The sequence below is a fragment of the Pinus tabuliformis genome, chromosome 1_2 (genome assembly GCF_031772625.1).
Source record: "Pinus tabuliformis cultivar Carrire ecotype Pingquan chromosome 1_2, CPIR1, whole genome shotgun sequence".
NCBI classification, from domain to species: Eukaryota; Viridiplantae; Streptophyta; class Pinopsida; order Pinales; family Pinaceae; genus Pinus; species Pinus tabuliformis.
The window spans coordinates 15,656,075-15,677,462 of record NC_142298.1 but is presented as its reverse complement, the minus strand read 5'-3'; the positions used below and the strand labels follow the sequence as shown (position 1 = coordinate 15,677,462).

General features: G+C 39.2%; 1 protein-coding gene across 4 annotated transcripts in view; it reads left to right on the top strand.

Annotated features, from left to right (window-relative positions):
• Positions 1–21,137, top strand: part of LOC149204080 (aldehyde dehydrogenase family 3 member H1-like) — a 126,749-nt gene extending 105,612 nt beyond the window's left edge. For all 4 annotated transcript variants that reach the window (XM_089394632.1, XM_089394633.1, XM_089394631.1 and 1 more), the window contains exons 4-7: positions 19,668–19,874; positions 20,440–20,555; positions 20,677–20,781; positions 20,946–21,137. In XM_089394632.1, coding sequence (XP_089250758.1) covers positions 19,668–19,874; positions 20,440–20,555; positions 20,677–20,781; positions 20,946–21,122 — 605 coding nt within the window. In that variant the 3' untranslated portion in view covers positions 21,123–21,137. The remainder of the gene's footprint in view (positions 1–19,667; positions 19,875–20,439; positions 20,556–20,676; positions 20,782–20,945) is intronic.
• Positions 21,138–21,388: the final 251 nt, after the last annotated feature.

Genomic DNA, 21,388 nt, shown 5'->3' with positions numbered 1-21,388 from the left:
ATGAAAAACAAGCATAAACACTCGATTGCATAATGAAAAACATACCTTTTGGATTATATTTCCCACCTTCTAACATATGCTCTCGATAGATGGCAGAGGAAACATACCACTGATGTAGGGAGCGAATATAAAGTGGCATGTCACATTAGCTATGAGGTGGCTCTCAGGGGTTGCTGGCTGTAGACTGAAGAAGACGAGTAGGAGAAAATATCTCCTAGGGGTCCCCACTTTTGGCAGGTAACAATAAACCATTCTCTTCATGTACACTCAAAATTGAACTTGTCATAGGGCTTTTAGATAAATTAATGGAAGTGATTGACCTCATTTAATTAGAGGATCATTCCATTCTTATTTCTCATCATCTTTCATGGATTTCAGCCTCCTTTAGAGAGCTCGACTTAGCTTAGTGTAACTCACTACTTGTGGAGATGTGATCTTTTTGGAGTTATTGCTATTGGAGATTGATAATTTTCTCAGATTTTGGGATTGAAAGAAGGCTATTTCTTGGAAGAATTGTAAGTTTAATTGCATATTTTTATTGTTTTTCATGTGATTAATTAATGCTAGGGTTTTTCTTATTCCATGTCTAAATGCATATTATTAATGGAAAATCTTTCTTGATTGTTGCATGTTAAATTTATCTTCCTTGAAATCATAGGGGACGTCTTAGAGAGCTTCCCATATTTAATTTCTCCTCTCACAAAAAATATAGTTAGCGTTTATCAGGTGAAGACTAGGATTTCCCCCCTTACTCCAAGCATTACTTCACTTTCTCTTAAATTTAGCCCTAAAGACTCCATCACCCAAGTGGGAATAGGCATTGGGAATTTTTGTGTTGGTAAAATATTACACAAACTTCTATATTTTCTTCTCTTTTATTTTTCTAAGTCCTTCATTGTGTTAATTTTTGTAGCATCGGATGTGTTCTAGCCACGAAATTTTGTGGAGAGGCTAGAATACAGGAGATCTCTAAAACCTAGAAATCGTTTCTAGAAATTTCGCCTAGAAATGACTTAATTAGATTATTAACCAATTTTTAAATATTTCCTAAGTCTAAACTTAGGGAATATGGTTAATTAATCAAAATTAATTAAGTCAAGGTGTAAATGTTCTAGAAACTCGCATGGGTCGACTTCAAGTTAATCCTAGCCATCGTTTAAGATTTAATCTTGGCCGTGGGAGACCCAACAAAGGATTATAAGAAGAACTCGATGGGCACTTGGATAATACACTTGAGCAGTTTGATTTCATTAGTAGATCAATTTCCAGAGTAGCAACAATCATTTGCCAGAGAGAGGGCCAATGAGATCGAAGTAGTGAGAGAGGGGCAGAGACAATGAAGCCGGAGGAAGGATTCCAGATGCAATGAGTGCATTTGCATAGAGACAGAGGAGCCACAGAGAGGCTGACGCAAAGCAACGCAGTAGCCTCTAGAGGCAGTTTCGATTATGATGGGGAAAGACGAGTTTTAGTTGCAAAAGTTGGGCAGAGGTTCAGGAGGCTAGGAGAGACATTTTCCTAGACAGCAGCAACCCAGACAACTTGAGGAGAAGCTGGTTCGAACTGAGTGCAGAAGTGATTGTGCTAGGATGACGCAGTAGCTGCACATAGCCAGTTTGGATGGCTCAATTTGAGCTGACGTCAGAGCCCGAATTTGCCTGTGGAGTGAAGAAATTTCCTCACTAGATTTTTCTTGCCATTTTTTCTTTGTAGGATTGCTAATTTCGGCATCCAGTTGTACTCAGATTATTTCGCTGCTGCTTAATATTAAAACCCTCATTTGTTGCACAGGTTTTCCCAAGTTGGGTTTTTCCGAGGACATTTGTCCAAAAATAATTGTTTTATTTTTATGTGTGTGCTAGCATTTCTTCTAGCATTTATCCTTCTGCAGTTTTATTTGTGTAGGTTGCAGTGTGAGTTATTCAGTATTTGCTATAGGAAACAATAAATAAATTGTTAACTAAAATAAAAATTAGGAGAATAATTTCCAGTTGCTGCAATAGGATACTAGTTTGGAATTTTCACATGGTATCAGAGCATAGTTGATCATCCAGAGAGCTCAGTAGCGAAGACAGAAGGAGTTTCACTGTTTAGTGTGGGCAACAGATCGAAACCCCATAGGGCAGCATAGTCACTTTGTCGAGAGGCTGAGTTGCTAAAGGAGATTCGATTTTTCTGAGTGGCGCAAAGAAATTCAATCTCTCTAGATTGAGTGATTCCAGAGGCAGAGGGAGCAACTCAGTATTTTCGCAGAGTAGATCTCTAGCTGGACACAGTAGTTTTGTAGCAGCTTGCTAGAGCAGAGCTAGCGTCGGGTGGAAGGAAGAAGAGCACACACTGAGGAAATTTTTACTCAGGGAACTTCTAGTGTCAAGAAGTTTGTTTTTCCTTGCAGATTAATAGTGTTTGTGAGCAGAGTTTCTCACTCCAAAAGGGATTGCGAATAGTTAAGCAGCAACTGAGCAGAAGGGAAGAGGAGATTTTTGACATTTGTTGAGATGGCCACTGCTGGACTTCGTGATCAGGACAGGTTGGATGGAGCTTCCAACTATGTCATCAGGAAGGCAAGGATGTCCTTCCTTCTAGATGAATATGACTTAAAGCCATATATTGATGCAGTGGCAGCAGTACCCCAGGATGCAGATCAACTGAAAGAGTATAGAAAGGAGATGGTGTGGGCAAAGAGGCTGATCCTAGATGGAGTCAAGGATCATGTTGTAGCACATATAGCGGCCAAGGGAACGATCAAAGAGATGTGGGATACACTTTCCACACTGTACGAGGGAACTTCCGAGTAACGAAATATGTACTTAGAGGACAAGATGAGGCTCATTCGGATGCAGAAAGGGTAAGGCATAGACTCTTTCCTCACTAGGATTCAGGAGGTCCGGGACCAGTTGTCAGCTGTTGGGGCAACGCCTCAACGCACAGAGCTTGTGTGATTGGCACTAAACAATGTTTCTGAGGAGTGATAGGTATTCGTACAAAGTATTTTGGGAAAAGATACCTTGCAAAGGTGGGGTGGGAAGTGGGCCGATTTGCAGCAAGAGGAGTTTAGGCGAGCTCTATTGAAGAGCTCCATCATTGGTAGCAATGAATCGAAGCTAGCGAAGGAAGAGGAGAATGTGGCCCTCGCATCAAAGGGTCCCAATCAGGGGTTGGGGGAGCAGAAAAGAAAGAAGAAGGACCTGTTGAAGGTCAAGTGCTCTAGATGTGCTGAGTTTGGTCACTACAGTACCCAGTGTCTTCTCAAGAAGAAGGGAAAGGAGGAGAAGCAGGACTAGGCTGTAGCTCATGCAAATATCAATAGGTTGTCCTCCAGCTGGAGGAAGACTTCGCGATGTTCACCGATATACCTCCAGGAGTGAGGTTGGGAGATTTGGTGCTGTAGCCCAGAGTGCTACCGTTTGGGCAAGATCCTTGAGGAGGTCCACCTCATGGATCATTACCTTGCTACAGGAGAGAGCCCACAATATTTAGTAGCAAGATGGATTAGTGACAGTGGATGTAATTAGACTCCAGAGTGACAGTTGTAGAGACTAGTAGCAGTTAGATGTTGGGGAGCACTGTGCAAAGTTGGTAGTAGTGTAGTTGGCACAGTTCAGAGTTAGCGGCAGCACAAAGTCTTCAATAGACAGAGCTAGTAGCTAGTAGTAGTTAGGACTCGGGAGACAGATGCATCATACTGATAACAGTTGATTCATTATTTTGGATGCTTCTCAATTGCAGTTGTTGCAGTTGCAGCAACAACAGAAGGGAGGGAGTTGCAGTGCAGATGTAGTGTTGGCAGTAGTTCAACAGGGTCAGTAGCATAGATGCATCACATGTCAGAGTTGCGCAGTAGTTGGTGGGCAACAACATCCAGACATCAACAACGTGACAGGAGATGATGAAGAGACATGGTGCTGACACAGGATGTGCAGTAGAGCACTAGAACACATTCCTTGCTAAGAGGGAGTGTTAGTTTTTGTAGCATCAGATGTGTTCTAGCCACAAAATTTTGTGGAGAGGCTAGAATACAAGAGATCTCCAAAACCCAGAAATTGTTTCTAGAAATTCCACCTAGAAATGACTTAATTAGATTATTAGCCAGTTTTTAAATATTTCCCAAGTCTAAACTTAGGGAATATGGTTAATTAATCAAAATTAATTAAGTTAAGGTGTGAATGTTCTAGAAACTCACACGGATCGACTTCAAGTTAATCCTAGCCATCGATTAAGATTTAATCTTGGTCGTTGGAGTCCCAACAAAGGATTATAAGAAGAAGTCGATGGGCACTTGGAGAATACACTTGAGCAATTTGATTTCATGAGCAGATCGATTTCCAGAGTAGTAGTAGTCAACTGTTGGAGAGAGGGCCAGTGAGAGAGGGGCAAAGACTGTGAATCTAGAGGAAGGATTCCAGATTCGGTGAGTGCATTTGTAGAGAGGTAGAGAACCACAGAGAGGCTGACGTAGAGAGCATAGTAGCCTCTAGTGGCAGTTTCATTTATGCTGGGGAAGGACGAGTTTCAGTGGCAGAAGCTGGGCAGAGGTTCGGGAGGCCAAGAGAGGCATTTTCCCAGACAACAGCAGACCAGATGACTTGAGGAAAAGTTGGTTCGAACTGAGTGCAAAAGTGATTGCGCTAGGGTGACGCAGTAGTTGCATAGAGCCAGTTTGGACGATCCAATTTGAGCTGAGGTCAGAGCCCGGATTTGCCTGTGGAGTGAGGAAATTTCCTCACTAGATTTTTCTTGCTAATTTTTCTCTGTAGGATTGCCAGTTTCGGCATCCAGTTGTACTCAGATTATTTCACTACTGCTTAATATTAAAACCCTCAGCTGCTGCACTGGTTTTCCCAAGTTGGGTTTTTTTGGGGACATTTGTCCAAAAATAACTGTGTTATTTTTATGTGTGTGCTAGCATTTCTTCTAGTGTTTATTCTTCCGTAGTTTTATTTGTGTGTGTTGCAGTGTGAGTTATTCAGTATTTGCTGTAGGAAACAATAAATAAATTGTTAATTAAAATTACAACTAAGAGAATAATTTCCAGTTGCTGCAATAGGATTCTAGTTTGGAATATTCACACAATGCAAGTCGCTAGGGCTAGTTTGTAGGGTTGAATTCAATTAGGGCAATTCTTGGATAGACGTTGGAGCTTAATTGGCTTGATTTTTACCTTATTGATCCATTTTGGTCAAAATCTAGCATTTTACATGGTTGAATTTGCCCTAGTACTAGTGACATCATCCTCCCTAAGCAGTTTGTGCCCTAGAATAGCCCTAACTCTAGCTAGGGCTTCAACTTAGGGCTTAATTTGAGGGTTTGTCTTCTCCTTTGTTGATTACACCATTTGCAAACCATTTTCTTGAAACCCTAGGTCACACGTGCCTCTTTTAGGGCTTGGTATATGATACACTGCTCCTATACAAAAAGAATTGTCTTTTTCCATTAAAGAGTATCTTTACCTAGTCTACATTTACATCACCATGAGCCATATAACATAGAATACCTTTTAGGTGATCACTGGGAAGCCTCCCTTGTGGTGCAATTCCACTAAAGAGCAGGATTGTTGAGGTGACAGTGGCAATCTCCCTCATTGTTGCAACAAGGTCTGGCCTTTGCCTTGTGAGGCCTCTCACAAGGCCTGCTAGATGTTTGAAACAATACGACACTTACCCTATCTTTAGGGAGGATTTGGAAGAGATTGGTGCACCTAATTGTGGAATGCAACCAATCCTGAGGCATGGGTGTATGAGCCCAACCTTGTGGTCATCCAATTATTAACTAGGAGATATGAGATGATCTGGGCAAGGGGGCCATATATTTTCTGTGAAAATTCTATCACTGCAGCAACTGATTATTTTTCCTACTTATTCCACAATAAGTTATTTATGAAATTACTTCAATAAACATTAAAATAAATATTGCTGCAAATATCACACCGTAATATAGAAACAAACATATACACAAGAATCAACACATTGACACAGTTATTTTGGCCAACAGTCCCCGGGAAAACCCAATGTGGGGAAACCAGTGTAGCAAGGGAGGTTTTTATTATTCGACAATTCTTCAGTACAACAGGGTGCCAAACTGGCTTACCCACAGAGAGAAAAAATTCTCTAGCACTTCTTGCAATCCTAGCGTCAGCCCGGCTGATCTTTGCGTGGCTCTCAGATCCTCTGGGTCAACCCCTGCTTGATTGCGTTAGCCTTGGGCCTCTCTGCATCACCCACGTAGGCCCAGTTAATGACTGCGCAGTCTCTTGCTGCCTCTGCGTCTGCCTCTCCTGCCTTAGCGCTGATCTCTAGTGGCTGATCCCGTCTCTCTGTTCCATACTTGCTGCCTCCGGATTGCTCACGAGACCAATGGTTCAATTTCTCAGCTAACCCCGCTCCAGAAATTGAACTGACTAGTCTCCCTCAGTGTGTTCTCAAGTGACCCTCAAGCCTCCTCTTATACTTTTCTCGTTGACAAATCAGTGATCGAGATTAAGTCCTTAATCAACGACTAAGATTAGATTTGGCTTGATCCATGACTTTTGGACCATTTTAACACAGTTTTATATTAATTCACATTAATATTTTAATTTCCCTAAGTTTAGACTTAGGGACTCCATTAAAAATATTAATTATTTTAATATCTCCCAAACTGTTTAGAATCTACCCAAACCCTTTCTGGGTATTAAAGATCTCATGCGCCTTAGCCTCTCCACCAATTTTCGTGGCTAGAAAAGATCAGATGCTACCTCAAATTAACACTCCTTCTTAGCGAGGACTGTGCTCTAGCAATACTCCTCACTAAGCATCACCCTGATCATCCGACATCGGTCCCTATGCTGATGTTAGGCCTGTTGCCCATCATCCTTTGCACTGCTGCCCATGGCTCTGCCACTGCCACTGCTGCATCTGTATGACAACTCCCTCTGCATCTGTGTTGCTATTGGTCCTTTCTCCCAACAATGCAACTCCCTCTGCATCAGTGCTGCTATCACTCCTATTTCTGCTTTTGAAACGGTTTCTTCACCATCCCCATCTTTTCTGTGAAGTAGTCAAACTTTGTCCTTCCAAGGGCCTTGGTGAGGATGTTGCCACCTATGCACTTGTAGGAGTGTAGCTCAACTGTACAGCTCCTCGTTGGACACAATCTCTGACAAAGTGACACCGGATATCAATATGCTTCGACCTATCATGAAACACTGGATTCTCAGAGAGCTTGATGCAACTTTAACTGTCGCACATGATCCTGGTCGCCTCCATATTCTTTCTGAATAGGTTCACCAACAGTTTTCTAAGCCATATGGCCTCACACGAAGCTGTGCTTGCTGCCATATATTCTGCCTCAAATGAGCTCAGAGCCACAGACTTTTGTTTCCTACTGCACCAGGAGGTCATTCCTGATCCAATGTTGAAACAATACCCAGAGGTACTTTTCCGATCCATTGAACTTCCTACCCAATCTGCATCAGTAAATCCACTCAAACTGATATCCTTACCTTTAGTGTACAAGAGCCCATAATCGACTGTTCCCTGTAAATACCTGAGAACGTGTTTGGCTGCTGCCCAATGTGCCCTCTTTGGTTCCACCATGAACTGACTGAGGGTGTTTACAGCGTAGCAAATGTCTGGCTTGGTATTGACCAGATACATCAGGGACCCTATGAGCTGCCTGTATAGGGTGGGATCGACATCCTTGTCTTCTGATGCATCAATCTTCTTCCAGTTGGTGATCATTGGCATAGCCATAGGTCTACAGTCCTCCATCCCGAATCTTTTCAGGATTTCTGTAGCATACCTCCCTTGTCCAAGGAATATTTCTCCCTTCTGCTGCCAAACTTCCAACCCTAGGAAGTAGTGCATTCGTCCCAAATCCTTCATATTGAATTCTGTGGCTAGATTCTTCTTGCAGTCCCCAATGAGTCTAGATGATCCTGTTAGAAAGAGATCATCCACATACAATACTAAGATTAGCGGCTTGTTCTCTACAACCAGATAGTAGAGATTCAGATCCGCGTCACTCTTGACAAATCCCATCTTCTGCAAGTAGCCATCTATTCGACCATACCATGCTCTCGGTGCCTGTTTTAGCCCATACAAGGCTTTCTTCAATCTGCATACATGAGACTTCTTCTCATGAGTTTCAAAGCCCTCTGGTTGTTCAATGTATACCTCCTCTTCTATTACCCCATTCAGAAATGCCATTTTGACATCCATCTGATGGATCTCCCATCCCATCTGGGCTGCAAGAGATATCACGGTCCTAATAGATGTATACCTGGCTACCGGGGCGAAGGTCTCCTCATAGTCAATCCCTTCTTTTTGAGCATACCCCTTAGCCACAAACTGGCCTTGTATTTCTCAACACTGCCGTCTGCAGCGTATTTGATCTTGTAGATCCATCTTGAACCTACCACTGATCTGTCTTGAGGCCTTGGCACCACCTCCTAGACATCGTTTACCATTATGGAGTTGTATTCCTCTACCATCACATCTAGCCAAACTTGATGTTGAGCTGCCTCCTTGAAACTGGCAGGCTCTCCATCCTGAGCTACTAATGCCTGATATCTATCTGGTTGTTTTTGCTCCCTCTTATTGTTTCTTGGTGCACCGATGAAGTCCTCTGCATCTCGCAGAATCTGACGAAGTTCCCTGCTAGTTCTTCCTCTACCAGCAGGTGCTTCTGTTCGCTCCTCCTCCTCATCCTGAGAATCTTCCTATTTCTGAGGAAGAATTCTTTGCTTTTGTTGGTTGAAGAGGACTTAACGAACTCCTCTTTCCACTACTCGTCGGAAGGAATCTCGCGAGATCTTCTGAAAGCCTGTCCTCCATGAACTTTACATCTCGTCATACTACTACCTTCCTGCTCTCTGGAAGATAGATTCTGTATGCCTTAGCATTCTCACTATATCCCACTAGATATCTCTTTTCTGCAGTCTGATCCAACTTCTTCCTCTTTTCTTCAGGTATGCGGCAATATGCTAAACTCCCAAATATCCTAAAATGACTGACTTCAGGTGTCTTCCCTGTGAAGACTTTATCTGGAGTAATCTTGCCCAATGCTCGATGAGGAGTCCTGTTCTGAACATAGACTGCTGTGTTGCATGCTTCCGCCCACAAGAATTTTGGCATATCCTCATCATACATCATGGCCCTAGCTGCTTCTACAATAGTCCGTTCTTTCTTTTTGCTACCCCATTCTGCTCGGATTGTAGGGAGTTGTCCACTCCCTTCTGATGCTCTGTTTAGCGCAAAAATCAGTGAAGCCCTTACCGACATATTCTCCACCATTATCCGAGCGCAAAACTTTTATTTTCTTCCCAGTCAGATTCTCCACCAGAGCCTTGAACTCCTTGAATCGACAAAAAACTTCATCCTTGGTTTTCAGAAAATAAATCCAAGTTTTCCTTGAGTGGTCATGAATGAAGGTAAGGAAATACTTGGCGCCACTGAGAGCTTTGATGGACATAGGTCCACAGATATTGAGTGTATCAATCCTAGTACACTCTTGGCCCTATGTTTTTTCCTAGGAAATGCTGCCTTGACATACTTTCCTAGAGCACATCCCCTGCATACATCATCTCGTTTCGTACTCAAATCCGGAACTCTTGTTATAGTGCTCCTGAGAATTCTCAGAGCTCCATGGTGCAAGTGACCCATTCTTCTGTGCCATAGTTCATTCAAGTCCTTGTCTCCATGACTGCCTATTAGTGCCATTGGTGATTCTAGTTGTAATATATACAACCGATTACTTTTGATCCCGATCTGCACTTTCTTTTTCCAGCTCGGGTGTTTGATGTATACCTTTTCCTTGATGAAGTAGACGTCATAGCCTTTACCTTGTAGTTGTGATAAGGAAAGTAAGTTCATCCCCAATCCTGGTACATGCAACACATTTGTAGCACGGAACCGTTCTCCCGATTTTGTCTAAAAGACTATGGTACCCTTCCCTACTGGAGTACACTTTGCCTTGTTCCCCATGGTGATCTGAAAGTTCATCTTCTCTTCTCGATATTCTGAGAAACACTCCTTGATTCTCGTCATATGCCACGAGGCTCCACTGTCTATATACCATACTTTTGATGATGCAACACTAGTCATACATGCCACTTCTTCTTCCAACCTGGAAGCTAACATAGAGAAATCAAAATCTCTTTCTCTTGTGCAATCTTTTGAAAATCTGTGTGAGTCCCCTGACGTGGATGCCTCTGCATCGTGGTCTCGACCCATAACTGATTTTCCCTTCCCGTCTTTGATTACTTGCTCTGATACCATGTGAAAATTCTATCACTGCAACAACTGATTTATTTTTCCTACTTATTCCACAATAAGTTATTCATGAAACTACTTCAATAAACATTAAAATAAATATTGCTGCAGATATTACTTTGTAATACATAAACAAACATATGCACAAGAATCAACACATTGACACAGTTATTTTGGACAACAGTCCTCGGAAAAACCCAATGTGGGAAAACCAGTGCAGCAAGGGAGGTTTTTATTATTCAGCATTTCTTCGGTACAACAGGGTGCCAAACTGGCTTACCCACAGAGAGAAAAAATTCTCCAGCACTTCTCCCAATCCCAGCGTCAGCCTGGCTGACCTCTGCGTGGCTCTCAGACTCTTTGTGTCAGCCCTAGGCCTCTCTGTGTCACCCACGCAGGCCCAGTTAATCATTACGCAGTTTCTTGCTGCCTTTGTGTCTACTTGAAATGCCCTGCGTCTGCCTCTCCTGCCTCAACGCTAATCTCTAGTGGCTAATCCCGTCTCTCTCTTCCATACTTGCAACCTCCTGACTGCTCACCAGACCATTGGTTCAATTTCTCAACTAACCCCGCTCTAGAAATTGAACTGACTAGTCTCCCTCAGTGTGTTCTCCAAGTGACCTTCAAGCCTCCTCTTAAAATTTTCTCGTTGACAAATCAATGACTGAGATTAGATCTAGCTTAATCCATGACTTTTGGACTATTCTAACACAATTTTATATTAATTCACATTAATATTTTAATTTCCCTAAGTTTAGACTTAGGGACTCCACTAAAAATATTAATTATTTTAACATCTCCCAAACTGTTTAGAATCTGCCCAAACCCTTTCCGGGTATTGGAGATCTCATGTGCCTTAGCCTCTCTACCAATTTTCGTGGCTAGAGCACGTCTGGTGCTACCTCAAATCAACATTTTCACATAAGATGGGTTTAATTAAATGTTGAGTGTTGGGGTGGTAAAATATAGTGTGCACTTGATTCGTGTATTTGAATGCATGGTTATGTGCATACACTCTCCCTTAGGATCGTGGCTAGTGTTTGGGGGAATTGATGAAGAAATGAAGACAATGGCTATTTGGGGGATTCATTCTATTATGCTTAGACATTGGAAAACACAAGTTTGGAGCAGTTGAAAGTGGTGGCTACAAGCAATAGTTTCTTGGATGAAAACCTAAGGATTTTGGAATTAGAGGGTGACAATCTTATAACCATTGGTGTTTCACTACAAGGACTTAGGAACACCTTGAGCATTCATTGGTATTTGGATACAACAATTTATGTGAGGCAATTTAGGTAGCTTGGGATATATACATACAATGAGCATTTCTCAACTCTATCCTCTTTAATTTGTGTTTTTGAGCACAAGTGTTCCTGCATGTTAATCCTTTTGGATCATGACATCTTTATCATTCATCTATTCCCTTGAGGATTTCTCAAGTCCAACATTTGTATCAAATCATCACCTCTGGGGCTTGCACCCGGTAACCATGATTTCCTAGGAGGTGACCCATCCCAAGACTCCTCTAGCTCAAACGCGCTTAATTGTGGAGTTTTCCCGCAATCAAGCCCACTTAGCTTGGTACCGCATTTGCAAAAACTTAGCAATTATTGTACCATATGAAGTTCCAGTGTTATAAAAAATGGTCGGCTCGGAATCGCTCGGCTGAGTTGGTCCGAGCCAGCCTTGGATTTCGTGACCCGGCCATTGAACCGGTTCGGTCGGCTGGGTTAATATGGGTTCACTGGCCGCTGTAAATAACCCGGTCGGGTTGATATGGACTCGGCCGAGCTGGCTAGGTTAATACCGAGCTGACCGAGTTGTTAACCCGGCCGGGTTACGTATAGCGGCCAGTGAACCCATAAAAACGGTTTTTATTTTTATTTTTGGGGACTCCCTCGGCTTCCCTGTCTGACTCATGGGTTCCCCTGTCTGACTCTGATCCCTAGTATTGATATGTTATTCATGGTAATGTTAAGAATAAATTCTTAAAGTAAAAGTGACATTCTCCTTAATCTTCATTTTCATCCTTTTACTTAAATTTTTAACATTACCATGAAATGACTCAGGATGTTTGAGAGTGGTTTCGGCCTAATTGGATTTCATATGGAGAAAGTAGAATTTTATATTTCATTGACAATCCAGTAGACTTATCAGTTTTTCAAGATTTCAGGATTGTGGGATTACAATGTTTCCATTGAATTTTGTCATGTATTAGGGTATGGAACTCGTATTTAATCAAGAGCACCAATCCCTATATGTACCTTGATGTTAGTGACATTGGTTGTTGAACTCCTCTGGGATTCGCTTCCAAACCGGGAGCTTCTGAAAATGTCGCTCCCACTCCCGTTTTCGCTCCCACTCCCCACTTTCGCTCCCTCCTTGGTTATGTGTTTTTGTTTTGATCTCTATATCATCATCGTGTATGTATTGGACAGTGCACTGGGTGCCATTTTGATATAATGGATATATTCATGAGCCTACTTTGATCATATGTTGTCTTCTATCTATATTCTAATGCTATGTGTTTGGAAACATGAATGAAAATCTTTAAATTTGTGTTTTTATAAAAAATAAATATTTAATGTATTTTTTACAACGACCGAGTCATTGAAATCGAGCCGGCCGAGTCGATACCGAGTGAATGAAAATCTTTAAAATTATGTGTTTTTATAAAAAATAAATATTTAATGTATTTTTTACAACGACCGAGTCATTGAAATCAAACCGGCCGAGTCGATACCGAGTCAGAGTTTTAAAACATTGATATGAACTATTCAATTAGAGCTCCCTTCACTCTTTTCATTTAAGCATGGGGCTTTCGCAATGCAACATATTAGATATCATTTTCGAGATTAACTAACTACGTAGAGTAAGTCATTAAACTATGACCATATCCATGAGTGTTAGTCTCAACTATGTTATGTATAATACTAAATATATATTAGTTATGATTAAATTAGGGAGAAGGGCATGATCATAGATCATGACCCATCATGAAAAGGCACCCGAGGCTATTTAAGCTAGGGGTCCTCATTGTAAAAATCATCGTCATGTATTCATTCTAATATATATATATATCTATATATATATATATATATATATATCTATATATATATATATATATATATTATAAATCTTTGCGTCATCTGGTATCCGAGCCAATTTCACTGTCAAGTTATCGCACACCAGATCTCCATATTCTCCAGCTGCTTCTGTGCATTCATCATTATCGTCACTTTGCTGGCCATTGTACCATGTAACCGTACACCACGCTGTACCTTCCGTTTTGCCATCGTACTCGTGTTGTCTTCATGTCGTTTACGTGTTTTCGTTGTGTTCTTCTAAACCGTTGTTCATCCTCATGTTGTTTCCCTTGAACCTCTTTCCATCCGCAATTTGTTCTATAGTCTTAGTTTCTATCACTGGTTTCGTGTTCCCCCACTCATCATCAACACCCCTGCCGCACCCCTCTTATGTTCGCCTTGACCCCCGCATCATGTTTCCCATCTTCCCCTATGTTCCACTACAATCGAACTCGTCACTTGTGTGCTCAAGCCCCACCTACGCCATTGTTCCCATCAACTATTTTATCACCCAATACATCCCTTACACCACGATTGACTGTTGCACCCGTCACCATTTATTGTCCTTCATTTATTTGTAACATTTGGTAACATTTGTAACACTTAGTTTAATTTAATTATTAATTGATTATTAATTCTTATATAATTAATTAATTAATTGACTATCAATTATGATTATATATAACAATTAGTTAATTATTAGTTAAATTTAATTATTAATTAATATATAATTAATAATATTAATTTAATTAATTAGCTATTAATTATAGTTATTATAGTCATTAATTAATTATTAATTATATATAATAAATAATTATTTAAAAAAATGAGTCAAACTAGAACATCATACTCCACCACTGACTCTTACAATGATGATGAGCGAATTTAGTAAAAAACTGGAAGATTTTGAGAGGAGGCTCAACCAAAGTGACAAGAAATTTACAAGGCTTTGGGATAAAACATAGAATATAGAGAATCAACTCCAACAAAATTATAATGCCATTCAAAAGGACCATGCAGACCTTTCAAACTGGGTTGATCATAATCACAATCAAGTGATGAATATGTTGAACCTGATCTTTTCAAAAAATAATGCAGCCACTCAACAACAAGACCCTTCTAATACGTCAGAGTCGTCATTCACATCAAACTCCTGAGTCTCCACATTCATCTACCGTACCTGATCCGAAAAACAATACATATGTTGATTTCAAACCAAATACCTTCATTCAAGCCATCGGTTAAGAGAATGTGTTTCCTAATGGTTAAGAGCATGTGTTTCCTCCTAAGAGGTCACAGGTTCAAAACCAGAGGGGATAGAGTATGTATGCCTTCGTAGACTTAGCAGTCAAATCGCTACATGGAGGTGGGTCCCTTGTCCCACAAACAAGGGGGTCTCATACACCAATTTGGTGTCTGGCTTGGCCGTGACCTTAAAATTGGATAATAATAATAATAATATACCAACGAAGAGCAAAACTTGAGTTATTGAAATTTGACAGTAATGAGAAACACGGTGTAGCATGGTTCAATAAGGCAGAGGAATATTTTGAGATTTACAATATTGACAATGACGATGAAAAAATTAAACATGCGTCCATGCAGCTTGAAGGTGATGCATATAACTAGTACATGTGGTGGAAGAAATCATCATATGCAACCAGTTGGAGTAAATTCAAGATGCTTTCTTTAAACGATTCCAAGGTATCAAGGAAGAAAAGTTCTTCACAGAACTCACCAGACTACAACAAAAGGGAGATGTGGATGAGTATACTAGAGAATGGGAAACACTAGCTACACGAGTGCCCGGATTATTAGAAAAATGTCTTATTCAATCATACATCATTGGACTTAAACCCTATCTCTAGAATGAACTTAAGCTTCATGATGTTACATCTATAGATGAAGCAAGACAGAAAGCAAAAGTTGCAGAAAAGAAATTCGAGAGAATACCATTGCCAAAAGTTGAAAGAGTATACTCAAGACGAAGGTTTCCCCAAACTTCTGACATGGAAAATACAAAGTATGTTCCACCACATCTACAAGGAGGAAAATCTAATACAGAGGTGCAAAGAATAAAAGAAGGTAAATGTAAACATTGTGGTGAAAAATGGGATCCCAGACACAAATGTTTTAAGGGAAATGATACCAAGAACTTATATAAATGTGAAGCAACCAATGATTTAGATAGTGAAGAATCAGACATAGAAGAAGTTGAGGATTCTCAACAATTTTCCCCAGAATCAAATGGTGAAAATGCTCCACAAGTATCGCTATCAACCATGATAGGAATAACCCAGCCCCAAACCTTAAAGTTAAAAGGGCATATCAAAAAGAACAATGTAATGGTTCTAATTGATATAGGAAGCACTCACTTTTTTGGATTCAAATCTTGCAAAAAGGCTCAACATTTTCACATATCCAATGCCTAATATGAAAGTGATGGTAGCAGATGGGAAAATCGAGAAATAAGAGAGGAAAAATGCTATGTTAAATTGCAGATTCAGGATTACAATTTAGAATCCCCATTTTATGTCGTACCACTTGGAGGAGTGGATGTGGTCTTAGGTGTCCAATGGCTACAAACCTTAGGCACTTATTCTGCCAACCATCAAAAACATTTTATTAAGTTTAGATGGGAAGGACATAAATATAAATTGTATGGTTTTCAACAACCTCAAAATCAAATTGTATCATCTCATCAGATGGTGAAGTTGATCCGATAGGGAGCACCCACATATAGTGTGCAATGTTATCATAATGGAAATGTTGGCTTCAAAATTGATTAACGAAGAGCCACTGGAGGTCTAGGAGTTAATTCAAAAACACAAGAAAGTATTCCAAGATCTTCCATTGCAGATGCATCTTGAAAGAAAAATTGAGCACATAATCAAATTCAAGTCAGGATCAAACCCTGTAAACATCAAGCCATATAGGTATCCACATCATCAAAAAAATGAAATCGAAAGAATAGTCCAGGATCTCTTAAAATGTTGTATCATCACAAAAAGTATAAGCCCGTAGACTGCTTCGGTGATTCTAGTCTAAAAGAAGGATGGATCGTTTAGACTATGTGTAGATTATAGAGGATTAAACAAGATAACAATTAAGAACAAGTTCCTTATTCTCTTCATAGACGAAATGCTAGATGAACTTCATGGAGCTTTTTCAAAATTGGACTTGAGATTCCGATAATGCCAAATTAGAATAAGATTAGAGGACATCACAAAGATCACCTTTCGAACTCATGAAGGTCATTACGAGTTTAAAGTAATGCCTTTTGGGTTAACTAATGCTCCAACGACCTTCCAGGCTACCATGAATGAGGTATTCTAACCATACTTAAGGAAGTTTGTGCTAGTTTTCTTTGATGATATTCTAGTCTATAGTAAAACATGGAAGGAGCATCTACAACACCTGGAACAAGTTCTCACTATACTAGAAGAAAATTAGTTTTATGCAAAGATGTCCAAATGCACTTTTGGAAAAGAAGAAGTAGAGTACCTTGGACATGTGATATCACAAGGAGTGAAAGTAGATCCAAACAAGATTAAAGCTATCACACAATGGCCCAAGCCAACTAACATTTCTAAATTAAGAGGATTTATGGGTTTAACAGGATACTATCGAAGGTTTATTCGAAACTATGCTCATATAACCACACCCCTAACAAACCTTTTAAAGAAGAACTCATTCCAATGGGATGATAAGGCAAAAAAGTGTTTCGAAACCTTAAAGGAAATTATGTCCACTACACTTGTATTGTCAACTCTAGACTTTTCAAAACCTTTTGTAATCGAATGTGACGCCTCAGGTTTTGGAATAGGAGCAGTGTTGATGCAGGATGGCCATCCAATAGCAGGAAGCTCAATAAAAGAGAATGTCTAAAATCTACTTACGACAAGGAAATGCTCGCCATTATGCACACATTAACCAAATGGAGGCAAAATCTTTTTGGAAGTAAGTTTTTGATACAAACAGATCATAATAGTCTTCAACATCTTCTCCAACAAAAAAAACTTTCTATAGAACAACATAAATGGATCGAAAATATTGCCACGTTTGACATGGAGATATTACATAAGAAAGGGAAAGACAACATAATTGCAGATGCTCTATCCCGAAAAGATGAAGGGTCATCATTGTTTGTAGTTTCGGTTGTAGTCCCAGAATGGCTTAGTGAAATTCGATGTGAGTATGCAAAAGATCTAGAAACATGCACTATAATCAATAATCCTTCTCAAAATTCAAAATTCAAATGGAAAAACGATATTCTTTGGTACAAAGGAAGAATTTACCTAAGCCCAAATTCAAAATTTAAGTCCAAAGTTCTCAAGGAAGCCCATGATTCGCTAGCAGCAAGACATGTGGGTTTCTTTAAAACCTACTATAATGCATGCCAATTGTTTTTTGGAAGGGGATGAATAATGATATTCAAAAATATGTAGCAGAGTGTGATCAATCCCAGAAAAAAAAAATGAGAACATTATGACCCCCGGATTGCTCCATCCCCTAAATATTCCAAACCAAAAGTGGGAAGAAATATCGATGGACTTTATTGAAGGGCTACCCATGTCGGATGGAAAAGACAAAATCCTCGTAGTAGTTGACATGCTCACCAAGTATGCACACTTCATGGGAATAAAGAAATTAGACTCCGCAAAACAAATCGTTGAGATATTTTGCAAAAATGTCTAAAAATTACATAGATTCCCAAAATTCATTGTTAGCAATAGAGATGCCAAGTTTAAAGGGAATTTTTGGAACGATTTTTTCAAATAGATCGGAACATACCTCAACATGAGTTCAGCGTATCATTGTCAAACAAACGGTCAAACAGGAATTGGCAATAAATGTTTAGAATCTTACCTTCGTTGTTATGCAACAGATAAACAAAATAAGTGGGTTCAATGGTTACACCTTGCTGAATGGTAGTACAATTCCACTTATCACACTTCAACAAAAATGACCCCATTTCAAGCTCTTTATAATTATGAACTTCCTAAGTGGAAGAAATTTGCCATTATCGAAACAAAGTTTCCAACATTAAAAGATCAATTAAAAGAAACTCAAAAAGTCTTTCAAACACTAAAAGAAAATCTAAATGTTGCAAGAAATCATATGAAACAACAAGTTGACCAACATAGAAGAGAAAAAGAATTTGAGGTTGGAGAATGGGTATTTGTTAAGCTTCAACCTTACAAGCAATTATCCCTAAAACAACAAGGAAAAAACAAATTAGCACCAAAGTTCTATGGACCGTATCAGATTAACAAAAAGATCAACCAAGTAGCATATAGCTTGAACCTTCCTAATACAAGCCACATTCACAATGTTCTCTATATATCTTGCCTTAAAAGGGCACTAGGTAAACACCAAGAAGCATAGACGACACTTCTGACACTAAATAATGAAGGGAAGAAGTTTTAGAACTAGAAGGAATCATCACCACCATGTAAAATAAATTGCGATCACGAATAATTAAAGAATATCTTATTAAGTGGAAGAACCTACTAGAAGAAGAAGCCTCTTGGGAGACAGAAGCATTTCCTCAATAACACCCTTCGTTACCTATGCTATGAGGACAAAGCATTTTTCCAGGAGGAAAGCAATGGTATGTATAAAACTAAATATATATTAATTATGATTAAATTAGGGAGAAGCGTCATGATTCCAAATTTCTCATGATTTTGAATCAAATATTATTTCATCTATGTGTGGAATGATAACAGAAGGCAAACATTATAACATTAATATACTAATCTCCACAAGGGATATGGCCTAAATTTTGTGCTTCTATATATGTGCCACTTGTTAAGTCTGACTGGTTGACCTAGACTAATATTTCTTTCATGTCATTATTTGTTGTATGTAGGTCGAGCAAAACTTCTGTTTTAGTGACTAGAAATTTGATCATTTTCTTCTCTTCATCTTTTTTTTGTTTTTCGGAGAAGAGGGGTTGGGTGGGGTAGGGGGTTCAGCTTGCTGGGTGGATGGTTTTTCCTAGAGACATGGAAATAAGAGTGAAATGCATAGAGTTTTTTATTGTTATTTGTTAAACTATAGTACAAAGAGGTTGGGTTAACTACTCTCCCAACTTTTGACAAATGCACAATATTCAAAATATAAAAGTAGTTTTACAACATAATATTTAGGGTTCATGTAATGTATGGACTAAATTATTTTTGTATATACGGCTGGTATTTAAAATGTTCATTTCTTTGTAAGTTAGTTCCATTATTCATAATCTTTATCGGCTACTGAACAACTCTGATTATTCTTCTGTTGGGGAGAGAGAGAGATTTATTAATTTGTTATTTTTGTTTTTCAGTGTTGTCTATGGATCCAGTGATAGGAGCTATTGCTGCTGGAAATGTAGTGGTTTTAAAGCCTTCTGAAGTGGCCCCTGCGACATCTTCTTTGCTTGCAAGGCTTATATCACAATATCTAGATAATTCTGCAATTCGTGTTGTTGAAGGCAGTGTTGCGGAGACAACATGTCTGTTGGAACAAAAATGGGATAAAATTTTTTATACAGGTATTAGTGATGAAAATTAGAATTTTTGTTCTTTCTTTGATATGTAAGGTTGTACCTTCTAAATGTTTATTTTCTGCAGCTATTTTGATTTAAATGTAACACATTCAGAAAGGAGGACCCATATCTGGATAGTATATCTTGTAATAACCTTTGCAGCAATCAATCTTGGAACTATTGTTCTACAGAAATTATACTCTTTTATTAGCTAAATAGGTTCAACTTTGGGCTAGTGTATAATGGTGGAAATTATCAAGGGTTTTCACAAAGTTAATTTACATGCCTCATGTGGCAAGGACAGATAAGCATGCAATGAGAAACCCTGATCTCTATTACTGTAGAGAGAATGAACTCACCGGGATTCCATTAATTTCATCCATAAACGGTTCTAGATATGTAAACAATGATCATATCGCAAATAATTTTTACTTGTATTGAATGGCCAAACTTCTTAAAAGAACATTCAAATCCAAGTTAGTTAGAATATATTTCTCTTTAGAGTTAGTTGTCAACTAAATTTATGTTGATTTATTTTGCATTTAAGACTGTTAGGTACTTGTATTTTCAGGTAGTGGAAAAATAGGAAGAATTGTGATGGCTGCAGCTGCAAAACACCTTACTCCTGTAACTTTAGAACTTGGAGGAAAATGTCCAGTTATTGTTGATCCAACAGTGGACTTAGAGGTAAATTATGTTACTGGACCAGTATCATCTATTTAAGGAAGTTGATGTTTTGATTAACTTTGTCTGCCTCCATTGTTTATATTACTCATGCCAAGTGCTTAATCATGTTGTTATCTTGAAGGTTACAGCGAGGCGAATTATAGCTGGCAAGTGGGGATGTAATAATGGACAAGCATGCATTTCCCCGGATTACATTATAACACTGGAGTCATTTGCTCCTAAATTGGTATGTCCTGGAATGCCAATGGAGGTTAAGCAGCTTTAGTTTACATGCCAATTCTCTCTTTGCTATCTGTTTGATGATTCTCAAGTCTTAAAAGTTTGAACCTCTTAGCTTTCTGTTTTGTCACTTAAAGTAAGCTATGCTACTGTTTGATGCTTTGCATGCAGATAGATGCTCTAAAAGTTACTTTGGAAAAATTCTTTGGAAAGGATCCATTTCAGTCAGCAGACTTGTCTCGTATTGTCAATTTCAGTCATTTTGCACGTTTAACAAGGCTCTTGGATGATCCAAAGGTGTCAGATAAAGTCATCTATGGGGGTCAGCGAGATGAAAAGCGATTGTAAGATCTTGCTGAACAGACCATCATCTTCATGTTCCATCTTTTCATTGTTAAAAATCACAGATGTTTATCAAGCTATTGGAGGATATGGATAAATTGTGGTATCATTTCTATTCCGGCAGACATCATATATGAGAGAGATTATACTCTATTGCTTCTTTGACCCATTTATTCAGGGATTACTAAATAATCTATAGCTTTTCAGCAAGGCGCATCATACAGTGTGGCATGTATCCATGAAGACCATAAATTTCTTGATAGATAAAATGT